The sequence below is a fragment of the Caretta caretta genome, chromosome 9 (genome assembly GCF_965140235.1).
Source record: "Caretta caretta isolate rCarCar2 chromosome 9, rCarCar1.hap1, whole genome shotgun sequence".
NCBI lineage: Eukaryota > Metazoa > Chordata > Testudines > Cheloniidae > Caretta > Caretta caretta.
This window is the reverse complement of record NC_134214.1, coordinates 32,285,095-32,305,269: the sequence shown is the minus strand read 5'-3', so window position 1 is coordinate 32,305,269 and position 20,175 is coordinate 32,285,095. Positions and strand designations below refer to the sequence as shown.

Sequence of the window (20,175 nt, the reverse complement as noted above, 5' to 3'; positions counted from 1 at the left end):
TGCTGTCTTTGTTTTAATATGCCGTCACAATCATGAAAAACCCAGATACAACATAATGCATTTATAACATGGGGGCAAGACTTCCTCAATTCAATACAAATGCCATCTAGCTTCTTTCTGTGGAATTTCAACAGAATTGTGTGGGTATTACCCACACAGTGGGACCCTTCCAAGATCCAGGATCTAAAGCCTAGGAAAAGTTGGCTGGAGGGTGGTTGAAACTTCAACTATACACCTTCAGGAAAGGCTTCATTTTCCTGCTTTAAATTCCTCCCCTTCCTACTAGTGATTATTTCCCCCTAGTTTTTTTCCCATTATTTTCCCACATTTTCCCAATATTTCCCATTATTTCTGCCCTAAAAGAGCAGAGTGTAGTCATCCCTGTCCTTTCCTGTGTTGTTTGAGTTTAAGTTAATGAAAGCTGGCTGAGCATTAATTCGGTCTTCCTTTCAATGTACTGGATAATGCTTAATCTCTGTGGTGATCTGCATGTATAGGGACAAAGGACAGGCCCTTTCAAGATGCTCTCCTTCCCATATAAAACTGCACAGAAGAAAAGCACTGACCCCCATAGTTGCATGGACTTTATTAGGCTACTGCTCTTTTGCATCGTGCCCTCTGGGAGTGGGATCTGTCAGGAAAGTAAAACACCTGGGGGCAGGGCTTTCATTTCTCATAGAAGGCTGAGTCCTAAAAATCTCTGTCCAATGAAACATGGCCTATCCATGTTCCCCCCAGTATGCCTTTTGTCTCTGCTGTGCTGTCACTGCCTGGCCAACTGGCAGCTCATACTCCTTCCATGGGCTGTTAAAGCCACAGAGGGGAAATTATTTCTGCTCAGGGCAATAGTAACTTATGATGCAAATTGCACCAAAAGTTCTGCTGCACTGAGAGAGAGAACTGTACCATGCTAAATAGCTATTCCTTGGACACCTATGACCATCCTCCTGGCTACTCCTCACTCAGCTGAGTAGTACAATGCTGTCAGAGAGGAGAGAAGTGGCAATGTGATATGACGGAAGCTACCTCATGGCCATCTTTCTCCTCTGGATGGCTCCATGCCCCATTTCTGTGGATTTTCCATGATTTGACTTTCTTTTGCACCATGTAGCAGAACATATGCCCCTACAGTTGTTCACAAGGTATTTTTTTTAACAAGGAAATGGAAAAACGGCTGGTCAATTTTCAGCCACCTGGAAAACTTAAGGATTCTTAGGTGATGCATCATAAAGGATCTTTTTTAGAGTGGCATATTAAATATAGTAAGCTATTTTTAGTTCCTGAATTCCTACTAGTCAGAACTGCACTTTCCAACTTGCACGCTATTGCTCCTGTTTGTCTGGTTTGGATTCTTTTGACAGTGTTCAGCATGCTCTTTAAGATTCTCAGTGTGAGTGGAATTGCTCAATATTTCCTTTAGTATCTATGTTTCCTTAGTATGTTTTCCTGGAAGCATTTGACTTGTGTCTTGGGAATGGACCAATGTCCTACATTTCAGTCAGGAATTGATTAGTTACCCCAAACTAACCAAGAGATCGGTAAGTCTTAAAATCTCCACTAATCCAAAAAGGGATTTAAGTCCAGAATATATCATTTCTATTCTCCTTAAATTAGTACTTGTCAGAAGCTGGGAGTGGATGACAGGGGGTGGATCACTTGATGATTGCCTGTTGTGTTCATTCCCTCTGAAGCACCTGGCATTGGCCCCTGTCGGAAGACAGGATACTGGGCTAGATAGACGATTGGTCTGACTCAGTATGGCCATTCTTATGTTCTTAATATGTAGTCTTTCTAGTTTTGAGCTTTTTTAACAGAAAAATATTGGAAAGTTGTAAATAAATGTCCTGTTGTATGATCAAATTGTTTAGACCTAATCTGGCATCTTTTTGGCATCATTTAGCCTCCCACCTATTCCTTCAACTATGAAATTGACAAGAAATGATGACAGAAATGCAGGGAATGGGTTGAGTGTTAAAATAGTTTCCATTTTGTTTTAGCACACATTTATTAATAATTGCTTCTTTTTTTGGGGTAGGTTTTTATTAGTAACCATAAGTTTGAAAGTGAAACCAGGAATACTGAATTACACATGACTGAAAGCCCCCGAAATTTAAAAAAATATGCTGTAGAATGAGAGTCTTGTAAATTTCCCATGTGCCTAAAATTGATCCCAATACTAATTACAATTCGAGCCGGTTAGAACATTTTTGACTAAACTTACTTTGTCGGAATACGTTGTATCATCAAAGCTGACACATTTCACAGAGATGTATCATTTTTGATGTTTTAATGGACAGGTTTCTGAGATCTGGGGCTCTCTTGTCACTGTTGACTGGAGAAACACCTGAATAAAAAAACCTGACCTTTCTAATCTGATGGTCATTTTGACACAATTCCATTTTGCAAAAAACATCTGAAAGGTGTTGAATTTGTTCCAATGGAGAATGAAAAAAAATTTCAAAACCTCTAACATTTGTTTCAAAATGGAATTGTCCTCCGTCCAGCTCTAATTACAAGACCAAATGAGATTCTTCTGCTGTTGTTTAAGCCAGTTTGAACAAACTCAGTAACATGAACTATCCCGAGTCACAGAACTTGAATGCAGCAGCATCTGAACAAAGCTTTGATTTGCTTTTTGTTTGTTTAATAGTTAATCTCTCTTAAATAAAAACATCCCTGAGTGGGGGGAAAAAGCTCTAACTTGTGTACTGTCGATCATCCTAATAGAATAATAAGTATTTTCCAGGCACATAGGTGTTTGTTATTTCTTAAATGTGCTATTTATTGAAAAGCAAATGGCATGTGCTGTATTATATCAGCAGTAGTGTAACAGATGTTTAATGAAAAGGTACACAAGGACAAGTATTGAATACCAGGTACTTCCTGGTCAATAAACAAGGATTAATGAGAGAGGAAGTAGGGAAATAAAAGAGTGCACATGGGAAGGGTAGCTCCACAAGTAGCAGGGAAAAACAGTAGACTGGTAAATCATTCTGTCAGAGTGGGAAAGCAGCCTTAATGATGACTAGGTACTAGTCATCAAGGTAAATGAGGACAATTCAAATCTGTGGAAAGCGCAGATTTGTCTTTCCACAGAATTTTCTGGATTCCCCAGAAGCAAAGTTGCCATTTAAAACTGCAAGAAGGATCTAGCCCTCTTGGTTGGGAAGACATCTTCACCAATGCAATGCTGTCATATTAAGTCTGTAGCCATGCAAACTGAAAAAGTGAGGTCTATTGCACTGGAAAAGTCTCTCAAGGGCAAGGATCATGTCCCCAGTGCTTTGAGCTCCTGCTGGGGAAGTACAGTAACTCCTCACTTAACGTTGTCCCGGTTAATGTTGTTACATTGTTGATCAATTAGGGAACATGCTCGTTTATAAGGGAGCATTGCACAACTTTAAGGTTGTTTGGCAGCCACCTGCTTTGTCCACTGCTTGCAGGAAGAGCAGCCCATTGCAGCTAGCTGGTGGGGGCTTGGAACCAGGGTGGGCCAGAAGCCCCCCCCCCCCCCATCAGCTCCCCGCTCCCCTAAGTTCCCTGTGCAGCAGCTGCCCAGCAGGCTATCAATTGCCTGTAGTTCAGCTGTCCCTCCCCTACTGCCACGTGCTGCTCCTGCCCTCTGCCTTGGAGCTGCTCCCCAAGCCTCCTGCTTGCTGGGGAGGGGGAGGTGAGGGGGACTAATATCAGGGTGTCCCCCTGCTCCCGGTTACTCCATCTCCATAGAGCAGGGGGGGGACACACAACAGGGCTACGGACAGAGGGAGCTTCCTGGCAGCAGCTGCTACGGTCTCAGCTTACTGATTAACTTAACAAGGCAGTGTACTTAAGAGTGGTGTCCAGTACTTAAAGGGGAAATGCGCATCTCTCTCTCACACACACATTGTGTGCATCTGTCTGCCATGTTGTCTTCCCTCCCTCCATTCCTGCTGCCTTGTAGAGTGTGAGGCTACATTAACAACGAGTTAACCCCTTGAGGGCTCAGCCAATTGATAGTTCATCATTTAGCAGTAAGGCATTCCCTGGGAAATATCCCACCCTCTGACTCCACCATCACAATCAAGCTTCACAATCATCTGCGCTGGGTACAGTATTAAATTGTTTAAAACTTATACTCTGTGTGTGTGTGTGTATATATATATATATATATAAACACCTCTCTTTTGTCCAACAAAAAAGTTTCCCTGGAAACTAACCCGCCCTATTTACATTAATTCTTATGGGGAAATTGGATTCGCTTAACATCATTTTGCTTAAAGTTGCATTTTTCAGGAACTGTGATGGGGTCAAGACTCACCACCACTGGCGCCTCCCACTGGTTGTTCCAGGAATTAGCTCTGTCTGCTGCAGAGCATCCTCAGTGCATGGTGTCTTGCCCGTTGTCTGTTCTGCTGCCCTGGGACCCACATTGCTCCCCGCTTGGCAGTGTCCACTTCAGGACACTGCCCTCCGGCAGCACCCCCTACTCCAGACTCACCCCCTTCCAAGAGGGGGGGCATTAACAGCAGTATTTGGGACTAGCTCCTGCCTCAATGGCCAACCAGAACCCAAAGTCTAGCCCCTTAGCTCAGGGGCAAGTTGCAGTCCATGTTGGCCACTGTCTTCCATAGCCAGGTGCAGGGGAAGGGGGGGGACCCAGGCCCACCTGCTACTCTGGGTCCCAACCCAGGGACCCTCTAGCAGAAGCCTCTTTCTGCCCTCCTTTGTTCCCCTCTTGTCCACCGATTCTTCCCTGGGCTACTTCCCCTATGGCCTTGTGCACCTTCTTAGCCCTTTGTAGCAGGGTCTGCAGCCTAGCAGGTAACAGGGCTGGAGCCCTCTCCTGCTCCCCCAAGCCTGCCCAGCAGTGCTCTGTCCAAGGTGTTGGCTCCTTGCTTCAGGAGCCTGTCCTTCTCCTTCACTAGTCAGGGAGAAACTGCCTTCTTCTCTGCTAGGCCGCCTTTATATAGAGCCTCGCCCAGCCCTGATTAGCTGCCTCTTCCTTTCCCTGATCGGCCCTCCACAGGCCTTTATTGATTGGCTGCTGGTCTGCACAGCCTTAAAAGGCCTGTTCCAGCCCTTTTCTTAGGGGGTGGGGTGACTACCCCACCACAGGAAAATAACTACAATGTTAAGTGAGGAGTTACTGTACTGTATGTAGAAGCAGCAAATATTGGGGCTCTCTGCAGAGAGGACAGAAGTTGTACTGTCTTTAAGGAATTAAGATACCATGACAATAAGTGCTCTAGAAATACCTTTGACAGACAGATGCAACTTAAAACAGATTTAAACATGCTGTTTATCACAGTATCAACCAAACTATCTTCTGTTGGATTTCACTTGATCATTAACATTGTTATTACTCCTCAGCACTTGCTCCACAATACAAATCTTAAATGTCTAAAATACAAACCAATAATATGTCTGATATTGTATTGTATGGAAAAACATTTTTATAGAAAAATATATTTTCATAGTCTTCCCTGTGATGTGTCTGGCCTTGTGTCTAGAATCCAGAGATCTTGAGTGTGTCAGGACTTTCTCAATCCCTTGGCCAACAGAGATTATTCCTATAGAAAAGATACACTCATTTTCAAGAAAAAAATTGTACCATAGGAACTATTTAGAATAACTTTTGGTGTTGTATGTGTATAAATGATTTAAACCTGGCCTCTTAAGACATCTTCTCCAAGTCATTAATATGGATTACATCTATTGCTATAGGAGAAAGTAAGGAAGAGACGACATTCCGGAACTGGATGAATTCTCTGGGTGTAAACCCATATATTAACCACTTGTACAGGTAAAACTTTGAGTTCTGATTTTTATTTAGTTATTGATTTAGTCATTAGCTCTTTTAGATGCAATTAAATAGATATTTATGTCTCACTGGAAAACCCCACAAACACAATATCCAGAAAGTGAAGCTGCATTTCCAAGAGAACTATAAATAATAGAAAACAGCATTACTTAATATTTTTTTAAAAAGCAAAAATCAAGTACTGAGCCTATTGCAGTGAGTTTTGCAAGTAGGGCACTGGCTAGTCTAAAACATTTGGTTTAGGTGTTACCCAGAACCTGATATGGAATGTCAGGAATTAAGAGTAGGTAAGTGTTAATTGTTCTGAGATAAAAGGGTTTCATACTATACAATGGTATTTCTGTTTGTGCAACAAGCAAAACATGTTATGAGAATTAGTGTTAACTATTAAATGATAAAAGTAAATGTCAACTATGTCAGGAAATTTACATCCAACTCTGTCACTTTTCTCTGGTTCCATAGCATAAGCAGCTGTTGTGGGGTGGATGACTATACTATATGACATGATGATTAAAAGAGTTGTTGTTTCCAGCGCCTCCGATCTTCTATTACTGTTACCTCCAGTGAATCTGTATAGGTAGTAGCTCCAGGAGGAAGTCCTGGGCAAAAAAGCCTACCATATACAAACACTTTGTGTGCCTCCATTTATTCATCTGTAAAAAGGATATAATAATATTTAAACTATCTCAAGGGATTTTGGTGAGATTTAAGGTTTATAAAAGACTTCTGAGATCCTTGGATGAAAGAAACTAGAAAGTGCAAAATATTATTATTCATTGTTTCAGTAAGTGATGTAGGCAATTAAGATCTTTTCTGAACTAACTGGGAAAATATAGATACTGACATAGTAGACTAGGAGGAGTTGCAGTTGGTGTGATCATGGTAGGCTCACGGGGCTAACCTCCACTCATTTCACAGTAATATCTGCAAGCTAACTAGAAAAGGTATTGCAGGCTTCCTTCAAATAGTTAAGAGCTGCTCATGCTTTTTCATACTCTGTTGCATCTAAGCTGATTTGCTAAACCTTCACATTCACCTAAAAGAACCAAATCTTGGAAGGTATACTTAACACTGACAAGGATTTCCTCCCTCTGCTATGTCTCACAGAGACTAACTATAGTGAACATTTTAATGTTTATTCTATTACTAGCTTAAATGAGTTTAAATAGGAACTTTTGTACTCAGGAAATCTTCAAATACATAGGGGATTAAAAAACTTAAATCCACTTACTTTTCCGACATTTCTCATCATTTTTGAAATTGTGCTGCGCAGGCAGTTAGATCATATCCAAGCAATTTGAAAAAGTAATATAGGGAGCAACAATGATGTGTATATGTTTAAATGTTGTTGGTAAAACCTGATTCCATGTGTTCATGTTGCTAGGATTCATTGGCCCATTTTGTTTTATAACTCATATAAAGTGAGGTTGTCTATAGTATAGATTGTTTTAAAATGGACAACACCTACAACTAATGACTAATTTCCAAATGTAGGTCTGTTTAAAAAAAATAGGAATGCTACTTATAATTGGGAAAATAATAGTTTTCTTAACTCTCTTCTTACTCAAAGGCTGAGACACTGTTTTTGCTTCATCTTTCTAATTATGTTCACCTATGGACAGAAACCAAGCATGGAGAATTTCAGCCTTGAATGTTTCAGAAAGGTCTGAACAACTCAAAATGGAGGATTTTAATGGCAACTGTTTGGCAACCTTAACTATTAGTGGTTGCTTTCCTATACCAGCTATAAATTCAATATCTAGGGACAGTCAGTGGTCCTACCTATTCAGTGAGAGTTGTGAGAATAACAAAACTGTGAAATTAATTTAACTTATGGGAGGGATCAACCAATGAAAGGTTTAAATGTGGAGAAACCTGTTCAAAGACTGGTGCAGGGTTTGGTTTTGTTATTTATGTGAGTGGAATTTCTTTTTTGCACTCTCTCTCATCTGTTCATTTTCAGGGGTCTCATATTCTTGTTAATATACTTAAAAAGCACTCTCAATTCTTTTTCTGCTGCTTTGATTTAGTGACCTTGCTGACGCTTTAGTGATCTTCCAGCTGTATGAAATGATTCGTGTGCCAGTAGAATGGAACCATGTTAACAAACCTCCGTATCCTGCACTTGGTGGTAACATGAAAAAAGTCAGTAAATATTCTGTGGTGCATTCAGTTATAATGGACACCTACTAGTGCATTGTATTGTATCATCTTGAATTGTGTGAGCTTGTGTCCCTGGACTGTTAGCTCTTAGTTAAGTTGGCCATATGTTTCAGTTTTACTGGGACAATCCTGCTTAAAAGTACCACAGGGTATTTTCCCAAGGAAAAAGGAGTATTTTTGCTATATGTATCTTGTTGGTTTTTACACACACCACTTTTTGGTAGTATGAGAAGCTGGGAAAATTCATTTAATTTATTAATGCTAGTCTATGCTGTATGAGTTCTGCTCAGTGTGGTACACTTGAGTTACTTCAGAAACTAATATTTGTTCACATTAGAATCCTTGTGAAAAGTAAAAAATCAGGACCTAGATATTTGAAGAGTGGGTTAATGTGTGGGATGCTCCCTCACAGTGCAATTTTACATCAGGCTGTTTGAGTTTGTACAGACCTTGCAAAATCTAAGTTTTTTGGTCAGTTGTATGATTATGGCAATGCCAAAAATGGAGACAAGTGTATTGATTAGCTGTTATTTAAACAATTCTGTAAAGATCTTGTATGTTAAATATAAAAAAGACTCACTCTGATTGTTTAGGATTCAGATTCATAGATTTTTAAGGCAGAAAAGACCATTATGATTGGAGTATGGTGAAATGAGAACTCCTTTTTTACATGTACATTGGCAGTTTTAGATTACAACACAGGATACATTCACTTAGATTAATTTATAACGGAAGCATTTCTTTTATATTTTAGAATCTCAGCACCTATCATTAGGATCTTACATTTTACAATGAATTCCATAACCCTTCTCCAAGTTCCTAAGCCTAGGTCTGTCTTTTCCTTATTTTTTCTATGATCCAAACTCAGCCTTGATGTATGCAAGTGCAACTTCATTGACTTCAGTGGAGATGCAACGGCTTACACCAGGTGTCACTTTGACTCCATGTGCTCAGCTCTGTCAGACAGAGAATGCAAATGTAATGTTCATCGGGGTGCTGGAACAATTTTTATAGTGGGGGTGCTGAGAGCCATTGAACCAAAGTGTAAACCCTGTATACAATGGAAACCCCTTCAAGCCATGGGGTGCTGCAGCACCCCCTGCACCCCTAGTTCCAGCACCTATGGTTTTCATTCATTCAGCTGGGAATAAGATTGTCACGGGAATCTTATATATTTGTATTTTGATCTTCAAAAATGGTGCAGCAGTATAATGACTTAAAAGTAGTTCTGAAAGAGTTAACGGACCTTACATGGTCCCCAGTCTCAGCATGGGTAACACTGGGACAAGATTGCTCAAAATATTATTAAGCCTATATGTGATATTAATACTTTTCATATCTATAAAGTTTAAACATTTCATTTTTAGATTGAGAATTGTAATTATGCAGTGGAAATTGGGAAGACAAAGGCCAAATTCTCCCTGGTTGGTATTGCTGGACAGGACCTAAATGATGGCAATGCAACTCTGACGTTGGCGTTGGTGTGGCAGCTGATGAGAAGGTGAGGAGTTTTTGCAATTGTTATATGCATGCAGAGCTTAATGGTATCCATACAAAACCATGACAAGTTAGTCAGTTTTTTGCATCCTGTCTGCAAATTTTTTTCATAATCTAAGGGCTAAATTCCCCTGTCTGCGGTGAAGACTGAAATATCTGGGCCTAGAAATTACAGAAATATACAGTATGCTGCAGTGAAATACTCATTGTTACTGTGCTCTGTATGAATTAATGCTACTGGAAGTATTAAAGAGGGACAGTAGTCCTCCCCCTGTTTAAGACTGAAACCTAGCCTTTTGTACTGTATAAAATTAAATCAAGACCTATTTCACTAACACCAAAATTAAAATAATAATTTTGCAGATTAAAGCAGAATCTAAATAATTTCAGTTCAAATTCTTGTTGAAGTAATTATCTTGATTTTGAAATCAAAATTAGTAATACAGCTTGTTTATATTCTTAACATTTTTAATTATTTCAATTCAACAGAAAAATCTTGGCCTTTTGTAAATTAAGAACCACCATCAATGATGTCAGGTCCAAAATTTCCCCTGTCCCATAAAGTACTTATGTATTGGCTTTCTGAAAATATCATCAACACATAGAAATAAGGCAGCAACACTGTCAACAGTCCTTTCATTGTACTTATTTAAATAGAAGTTGATGGAGCTATGGCAGTTTATACCACCCAAAGATCTGTCCCATATTATGGAATTGTGTAAAACTGCAAAAATACTGAGTGTACAACAAATAGTGAACCAACTGTGACAGGTTCCCCCAGGGGTGCCACCTGGAACTGAGGTACCATTGAGCCCTCTGACCCAGAAGCCTGGGCTCTCTCTCACACTACGTTGCTGTGACGAGCTGCAAAGCCCTCCAAGTTTTCACTTTCACCAACATTCACACAGGTAGGGATTCACCCAGCTGCAGTTAAATTCAGGCTTTCTAACCACCAGCCTCCCAGCCTAAGACCCCAGAGCAGCACTGTCCTGCCCAGGTCAAATCTGGCTAATATATGGGTTTAATACCCGGTCCACCTCTCCCTCAATGTGAAGAGGACCATGCACACTTGTGGTAACCAAGCTGAGATTTTCCCCAGACACCTTAGTCAAATGTACACTGGTTTGGATTAAAACATAAAATAAATTTATTAACTATGAAAAGACATATTTTAAGTGATTATAAGTGATAGCAAACAGATCAAAGCAGATTACCTAGTAAATAAACAAAAACGCAAACTGAGCTTAACATACTAGATAGGTAGGATATGAATTAGCACATTCTCACCCTGAGTGATAAACAGGCTGTCAGATTCTTAAGGCACAAGCTGCCTTTGCTTTGCAGCTTGGGTTTCTCAGGTTTTCATACACAGTCTAGAAATCCCTCTAGCTTGGGACCATCACTTCCCCCATTTCAGTTTTTGTTCCTCAGGTGTTTCCAGGTGTGGTGTTGTAGGGGGAGTGAGGTACCATCATGATGTCATTTCCCCCTTTTATATCTTCTTTTCACTTGCTGGAAAGCACTTCTGCTGTGACATGGGTAAAACAGTTCCCACTGTGTAGTGTTATCTCTGAGAGGTTTCTACTCAGTTCTGGGGTACTTCTTGTGCTTGTGTGTTAAGAAGTCATTAACATGGTTTAGCCTTTTTAATGTTGTATCTGAAAGGCTGCTTGTGGGTGTTTTCAACCTCATAATATGTTTCAGTAACACATACAAAGCCAAACTTCATAACTTCACATACGATTGTGCAAAACATATCCTAATTATCTGACAACAGTGAATAAGGGGGTGCCAGGGTGCCATACCAATTGTTGGAACAAAATGAAAATTCTCCATTAGATCAAAGTTCTCTTGGATATCTCTCCTTAAGATGATCCTATTTCTTCTTAAACAGTTATTTCTGAATGTTTTTTCTTGTGCAATTGTATGTATTGGCTGGTAATGGAAATCTGGAAAAATCCCGGCATTACATATTTGAAATTCAGAATTTTTACAATGCACCATTGTTGAAGAACTGGTTTATGGACTAAGAAATAATGACAAGAATTTAAAAAGTCATAGTTTAAAAAAACCCCACCAAACCAAAACAAACACCATAAGTGCCAACTCCATGGGTGTTCTAGGGCTGGAGCACCCACAGAAAAAAATTAGTGGGTGCTTAGCACTCACTGGCAGCAGCTCCCGCCCCCCCCCCCCAGTGCCTGCTGCCCGCCTGCTGCCCCACCGATCAGTGCCTCCCCTCCCTCCCAGTGCTTCCTACCCGCCGCAATCAGCTGTTTCGCGGCATGCAGGAGGGGGCGAAACTGGGCGGGAAGAGGTGGGGTGGGGCAGGGCAGAAAGAGGCAGGGTGGGGGGCAGGGCCTGGGGTGGAGAGGGAAGAGGTGGAATGGGGATGGGGTGGAGGCAGGAAGAGGCAGGGCTGGGGTGAGCACCTCCCAGGCCCAGAGGAATCCGGTGCCTATGACAAACACCATCCTTGGACAGCATTAATGCTATAAAGTAGATTATTTCACTTTACTCCCAATTCCCCTTATTGTATGGAGCAGTGATTCACTCTGGTGGATCCCAGAGCAAGACTGAGATCTATGTTTGTGAAATCAAAGTCCTCCTAGTAGATCTAGCAGGAAGTTGTACAATACTCTTGTATAATAATTTCAATTTTCTTTTATAAAAGAAAAATGTGATTCTAAGCCACAAAAATTGGCATAGAGATTTAGGGGCAGTATATTTACATGACTTTTATTTCACTTTTTAAAGTGATTAGAAGTCAAATTGATATACCATTTAATTTCACCAAATGAAGTTTGTTATGATATGGTAAATAAAATATATGTCGAAAATCTGATGGTGGATAGTATGATATCTGGAATATAATTATATGCTCGTGACAGCTAACAAAATATTTTTGAAGTAGAAAAATAGGTTCCAAAAATAGCTTACAGTGTAAAATAAGATGTAAAGGTGAATGGTTTGTACATAGGCCTCTTCTGAAGAAATATTTTACTATCTTTTACTGCATAATATTAGGAACAGAGAATCGTTCTTTATTTCATTTTTAGAGTCAAACACTGTTTTCTTTTGGTTATAGGTATACTCTGAATGTACTATCAGACCTTGGAGAGGGGGAAAAAGTAAATGATGAAATTATTATTAAATGGGTGAATCAAACTCTTGCAAATGCAAACAAGAAAACCTCAATTACCAGCTTCAAGGTAATCAAGAGTCTACATCAGGACAGAAGATAAGTAAATGTATTGGGATATGGGATTTTTAAAGGGACCGTGCCATATAGTTTAGGTTCAACATTGGCTCTACCTTCAATTGGCATAATCTGATAAAAGAATGTCTTTTGGATTCTATCTTCAAAAATGTTCCACAACTCTCATGATAAGAAATGAAAAGCAAAATCAAATGATAGTCACTACTTATGTAAGATTATAAAGCCAAATTATTTTCAAAGGGGCTTTTAATTTGTCAATAATTTTCCATGTGTCAGTGTGGCTAACTAGACACTTCCCTGATTTGCCTGTGCAGGTATGGAGGTTTGGGCACCCTGAAACTTATGGATACAAATATAGAGTACAATTTTGAAAACGCATCTTGTTTTGAAATAATTTCTCATCACTTTTGAAATATTTCAGCCCTTTGAAACTATTTTCTCCTGTGCTGTAGCAGAACCAGCAGAGGGAGCACAAGTTAACCACAAACAGTAGTCACCAATTTGTTGACACCTCTACAAATGCACAGCAGACCTAACAAAACAGATCAATGTCAGCTTGTACTTTGTAAAAACACAGGGGAAATATATTTGCCAAATGGAAAAGGAGAAAACTGATAGAAAAAGTTTATCCTTCTGCATTTAATACACATCTGCCCAATCACTCAAGAGTGTCTTTATCTCTCTCTCTCTTTTGAAATGATAGATTGATAACCACACTTGCACACCAGTGTAACCCCACAGTAAGCATGTAACTTCAATGCACACTTTAAAACAATTAGGCATCTATGCTGGCCACGGTAGGAGATGAAGAGCCAAGCTATTTAAATATTTTAGAACTCACTATGTTGTGCAACACAGTTATGCAAGGATTTTGCTCAACAAAATGTCCAATTTTCATTAGGGAAGATTATTTATCCAGTCCTTGACATCAGTTCCTGCTCTGTGAGCTTGAGTGTCCTCTCATTTAAACCAGTGTAAATCAGTAATAACACTGGTATAAATCAGGTGTAAATGAGAAGAGAATCTGGCCCATTATCTTCATTAATAAACTCTTGTTAAAAATTGATTGGTCTGACAATGCTAAGTCATAAAAATTACTGAAAAGTATTTTTTCAGTGTCTGATTTTTGATCTAGGGAGATATTACTTGACATATTTTTCCCCCTCCACTTAAAAAAAATACTGACTGTTCTATATACACATGCATCAGTAAGAATAATTAGACATTTATTATTTGAATTTTTCTTCAGTCTTGGGTTTCCAACAAAACCAAACAGCATGCATGTGTAGAATAGAGAGGGTCATAGGTCACTGAAATTCATTATAGACCATTAAAGCAGAACCATGCTGGACTGGCAACCGCCCAAGTAATTAGAATTACAGAGATTTTTTGACCTCTGAATTTGGGGAGACACACATCAGCTTAATCTCCTCAAACTAATGAAGTGCTATGATTAAATGCACAGATTCTGGTGGCACTATGAGAATTGGAGTGAACTGGAAACCTTAGGTTAATCTGGTTGGTGAGGGCAGGCACATCACTTGGATTATATGATGAGCCTCTTAGGGAATGAAGCAAACTGCTTCCCACTTTGGCACCTCCGGCTGATTGATCTCTTGACTCATCTTGCACTAGGCTGCTCATATGCTGTAACAGCTGGAAGGAAGCAAATGCAGCAGAGGCACCTGGTATTTTAAGGTTAAAAGGAAGCACATCTTAGTACTTTGAGAATTTTGTTTCTATCTGAATTCTAGAATTAGACAGACTAGGCCATAAACTGGCCGCAGGAAATAGTTCCATTAGGAGAAAGGGGAAAAGATGAAAATACTTACGTACACTGAAATGTTATTCAGGCAATAACTTTCTGATTTTTTAAAAGAAGCTTTAATAGTACTTGGACTGCTTAGGACTCCTTTCAAAGTTTGGTCATTTATTTATACATAGGGAAAAATAGCTTATTATCTTGGAAATAGGAGAGAACTCTGAAAAGTAGGGCAAGAGGTAAAACAGCAGTATGGGGAATGGTGTTCTCTCTTCTTATTTAAGTGGAGGGAAGAAAACTACGGCATGTGAGGTGTATGTTTGGGCAGGGAGGGCTAGACAGACAGAGACAACAGCTGTGCTGCTTTCCGCATCTCAACAGCAACATTTAATGGGCGCTGCTAGCTGGTGAGGAACAATGCCTTGATGTGGCATGATCCCCTGGTGGTGGGGAACTAAAGTCCACAGCAAATTGGTGCAGATGTTACTGTTGGTTTGACTAGCGTTAACTCCTCTATATGGCATTAATATTTAATGAATGGACAATGCACGGTTGTAGGTGGGGAGTCATACCACAGCATAAGATGATTGTTTCCGGAGAGAAACAGAAGACTTGAAAACTGCACAGGAAAGGTTGAACTCGGCAAGTGTGTAGGGGCTCAGTGAGGTTTGACCCTGATTTTTCCATTATATAACTGCATGACATGTAATAGAAAAATATAACATGAAGTTGAAAGTTGCACCTTTGAAGAAAAGATTGGGGACCAACTTTTCCCCTCAGGGGCAGCACCAGGGGCCTGTCACAGTGTCTGCTCCACTCACTGCAGTGGTACCGTCTTGTGGTGTATCTGGGATTAGCTCACCACTTGAAGTTTCTCAGCCCTTTGTCCCAATTTCTCACTCTGCAGCCTCTTTTATGCCTCACAAGCTGCAGCGCTTCCTCTTCATGGCTTGGCTAGTCCCTGCCTCGTGGGATATCTATGTCTCTCTGAACAAACTGCTTCTGGCAGATCTTCACAGTCCACTGCCCTGTCCATGCCACTCCACCAGTGGCTGGTAGGGGAACCCAGGCCCACCCTCTACCCTGGGTTCCAGCCTCAGGACCCTACAATCAGCAGCTAAGATCCATGTGGTGTCACCTTTGCTGCTGTTTTCCCTAGGTTTCCTCCTAATCCTTTCTCTCAACCCTGAGAGTGAGAGCTGACGCTCTTCCCACCCCCTTCTGCTCTTCTCTCACTGGTTTTATACAAGCCCTGTTGGGCTTCAGGTTCAGTTAGGATTGTATATCTCTCACACCCCTCCCCCACAGCTCACCCAGGTGTAGCCCATCCTGTCAGGTAGCCCCTTCTAAGCCAGTTTTGATCCCTTCATGGCGTGGTGTCATCCCATCACAGGGCCATAAAGCTAGCTCACCTGGTCAACTGTGGCTGTTCCCTGTGTAAGGAATGACCAGATGACATAAACTTGAGGGCATGGCTTGAGTGCCATTAAGCTTTATCAACCCCTAGCTGCCAGAACTGTCTTTCAGAATGCTGGCAGTCAGGCACAAATTAGAGCAGCCCTGAGGCCACCTTTGCCTTTGTCATGCTGTCTGGAGTGGTTCACGATCATGAGTGCCAGCCTCAGGACAGACTATCAAGAAAGCTGTGCAGAGAGCCCAAACGGGTTATATGTTCTGTAATTAGATTTCACCAACCCAGTAACAAATGTGAACTCCTGAAGCACTATAACAGTCTTACCATGGAGTCACAGACAGTCCTCTTGGGCACCCAGGCAAGCTGAACTTAGTTGGTTGCTATACAGCAAAGATCACAAAAGATTCAGTTTGGTTTAAGTCCCAACAGACCAGTCACTTACCCCAGGTCAATTTCTACCTTAAAGCTCACACCAAAGACATCGCTTGTGGCCAATTCTGTAATGAACTAAGTAAGGGTTATTAACTAGGAAAAAGAAATTTAGATTTTTTAGCATCAGCAATATGCCCAATACATAAAATTAAAACCGTGGCTGTCTTGAAGATCTTATAATCTAAAAGATCAGTCACTGCTGTTAATAACAATACTGGTGTCACTAAATGAAGCAAACGGTTCATATTTGTTTAGCAGTACCAGTTCTGAAAGAGACAAACTACATGGATTATTAAGCTGATCTTTGAAAACTCCTGCTGACTTCACCGTAAGTTTTCTACAGGCAAGGAAAGCAGGATTGGGCCTTTAAGTAGTAAAAAGAATAAACTATGACGCTATCTTTAAAAAAATATTTGGTTTCCATAGATTTTTAGTTTGCATTGTAAAAATACTACTAGGAGAATTAAAGAAAACCCATTGATTAATATTAATTAATTCTTTAACTCTTTCTTTTAGGACAAATCTATTAGCACTAGTTTACCTGTACTAGATTTAATAGATGCCATTGCACCAAAAGCAATTCGTCAAGAAATGGTCAAGAGAGAAGATCTTTCTGAACAAGACAAACTGAATAATGCTAAGTAAGCGTTTAAATCATATTTTATATTTTCTTGCACAGAAATGAAGCCTTGGAATTATTGATACATCAAAAGAGAATAATATTTACCTACATTTGTTTTTTAGATATGGATAAATTACATTTTAAATGGTAAAATTTCTCGACATTTTTTCTAGCATATTGAAAATACCACGCCAAATTCACTGTTGCTGTAAACTGGCAACTCCACTGAAGTTGTTATATAAATTGTCTGACATAGCCCCTAATAGTTAAGAAAAATAAATGCTCCAGTAGATTCAAGCAAAATAAATGTTCCAGCACAACTGTTAATACGTCAAGCAAAATAAATGTCTCAGTGCAACTGTTAATACTTATTTTCATTCAGTAAATTACATTCATTTCCCCAACATTGAAATATTGATTGGATGTGTATTTTTTACCTTTTTATTAAAATGTGTTAATAGTCATGGTATGTCTCAAAACATAGGGAATAGATACTAGTAAAATAATATTATTTTCTCTCGTTTTTTCAAGATATGCCATTTCAGTTGCTCGAAAGATTGGTGCTCGTATTTATGCACTGCCAGATGATCTAGTAGAAGTGAAGCCAAAAATGGTTATGACAGTGTTTGCATGCTTGATGGGAAGAGGACTGAACAAAATAAAATAATTTAGACATTTAATAAAAGTTTCTGCCATGTTAAACATGATAAATGCCTCACAGTTTACAAGATTCTGAAGTTTAATGGATATAAAACCAGAGATAAATTCGTATGCACAAGTATTGATATATATTCATTAATTACATTTTAATAACTTGTTTATACTATTGAAGGTTTCATTCAAACAATTTCATATTACATGAATTATTTATGGTAATATGTTCATTACCAAATTAAGGTTAAATTCTTGTATTGCTTTTTAAAAAATCTTGTAAATCAAGCCTAGTTCATACTGTTTTCATAGTTTGAAAGGAATCAGCAGCTTTTAAAATGTTGTTTCAGGATCTGCTGTGAAAATAAATTTTGATTTTTGTGGGTGTTGTTTACATGTAGTCATAGCTGTGTGAAAGTCCATTCAAACACTATTATATTTTCCCCAAACTGAACAAAGATCAGCATCATTGCCTTATTCTCTGAAGGTCTGATCCAATTCCTGCTGAAGTCAATGAGAGTCTTGCCACTGACTTTATTGGAGCTAGTTTGGACCTGTGATCACCATATTGTCTAGAATTTAGTGTTTTGTTGTTGAATCTTTCATATGGGAGTAAACACCTAAATATACCAGATAGTTTGTTGTTTTGTAAAAAAACTTTCATCAAAGTGAAGACTAACAGTAAATAGTAAGGCAAATGTGTACCATGGACATTACTGGAAGATATGTGTCTATATTAATCCTTGCAGCTGGAGTAAATATCTGAACTTTCATAAACTGTTGTATCAGAAAGCAATAAACAGCTGGTCAGTCCAGTTTGGGGACTCAGCTTATATGTACTGCATTTTCTTTTGGAATTTATTTTAAATGAACACATGTATATCTATTTTTCTGTCATAAAAGATCAATGTCTTAGAAAGGGTGCTTGATTGCAAGAAATTCTTCCTGGAAACATACAAAAAGCAACATGTTGCAGTATCTTCTGCATGGAGAAAGACTAATAGTCATTTGATTATGATTTTGGAAATGAGCATTTGTATTCCTGTGTCTGTACCTATAAATTTTAGCCAAACACTTATGGTACTTCAATATTTAATAAAATAATTTTAAAAGCAGCCAGATAAGACAGAATACTCAACTAAATACCTAGTAATTGTGAATAAAAATAAAAAAGTAAAAGCAGACACATTACCTCCCAAAACATGAAAACAATAAAAGCAACAAGATACAAGAACAATGAACAAACCGGATTAGACTAAATATTAATAATCTAATATCTGACACAGCATACTGACACAAAGAGGACACCTTGAACTAGATGATATTATATAAGGTGATACTGAACAGCTCAGAGGATTAGTGATGACATACAGAGCCTTTCTTTGCTTGGTGGTTAATAGGGGCAATGCCTACCTGGTCCATAATAAAGCTGTTAATATTTGCCAATATTATTCTATTATTTCTATTCTCAGTTGCATTAGAAGACATCCAACCCATGGCCAGGGAACTGAATCTTCTGACACAAAATTTGATGCACTTAGCCTGGTTCTGGAGACAAGTTAGTTCATGGCTGGAAGTCTTTATTTGAGATAGATTCAATCTAAGACTTTTTTGCCCAACCTCCATACTGCAGGAACTAATGCTCTACAATACCATTGTCCTTCTTCCTGAGGTACACAGCTCCAAAATGATAAAAATATTATTCTGACCTGGCTTCTCTGACAATGGGTTGCTCTATATGCCCCACTGTCTGTTATAAACTCTTGCTATACTGTCACACTAGAAAAAAAATGACAGTCCTGCATCGCTCACTCCCAGGTGTCCTGAGTTACTGATTGTTGTGAGCATAGGTGCTGACTTCTGCTGGCGCCAGTGGGTGCTGGACCCCCCTTTGTCCCCAGCCCAGCCCCCATTCCAACCCCTTCCCCAAAGTCCCTGCCCCAACTCCACCCCTTTCCTGCCCCTATTCCAACCCCTTCCCCAAATGCCCACCCCCACTTCTTCCCCTGAGCGCACCGCATTCCCGCTCCTCCCCCTCTCTCCCGGAGCTTCTTACGCCGCGAAACAGCTGTTTTGCAGCAGCAAGCACTGGGAGTTAGGCGGAGAAGCGGGGACGCGGCGTGCTCAGGGGAGGAGGTGGAGGTGAGGTGAGGGGGGGCAGGGAAGGGAACTTGGCTGCACCCACCAATTTTTCCCCGTGGGTGCTCCAGCCTCTGGAGTCGGCGCCTATGGTTGTGAGCATGCTTTCTAAGGACAACAACGTATTGATATCCGGGAGCGCCTGAAGGTCCCTCCTGTAGCCTAAGGGGAGGAGCAACTGAATCTGGGGCTCAAATGATTCTGGAGGACAATGAATAAGAAAATAGAAACCGGAGTGAGGTCACAGGGCCAGAAGAAGGGAACCTGAAGGGGACACCGTTCAGCACAGGCACTGGCTTCCTCGAGGTCCTGGGGGTGCTTGAGCCTCGCTCCACCCCAGGCCTCTTTCCCCAAACCCCCACCCTGCTTCTTCCCACCCCTGTTCTGCCCCAGGCACCACTCTTTCTCCCAATCCCCCTCCCCACCCTACCCCAGCCTCTTCCCATCCAGTTCCACCTCCTCCCCTAAGTGTGCC

At 40.1% G+C, this 20,175-nt stretch overlaps 1 protein-coding gene across 4 annotated transcripts in view; it reads left to right on the top strand.

Moving 5' to 3' along the window:
• Window positions 1-18,400, top strand: part of PLS1 (plastin 1) — a 90,857-nt gene extending 72,457 nt beyond the window's left edge. For all 4 annotated transcript variants that reach the window (XM_048864706.2, XM_048864708.2, XM_048864707.2 and 1 more), the window contains 6 exons: window positions 5,704-5,782; window positions 7,831-7,945; window positions 9,331-9,464; window positions 12,549-12,672; window positions 16,805-16,929; window positions 17,442-18,400. In XM_048864706.2, the coding sequence (XP_048720663.1) occupies window positions 5,704-5,782; window positions 7,831-7,945; window positions 9,331-9,464; window positions 12,549-12,672; window positions 16,805-16,929; window positions 17,442-17,577 (713 nt within the window). In that variant the 3' untranslated portion in view covers window positions 17,578-18,400. The remainder of the gene's footprint in view (window positions 1-5,703; window positions 5,783-7,830; window positions 7,946-9,330; window positions 9,465-12,548; window positions 12,673-16,804; window positions 16,930-17,441) is intronic.
• The last annotated feature ends 1,775 nt before the right edge of the window (window positions 18,401-20,175 follow it).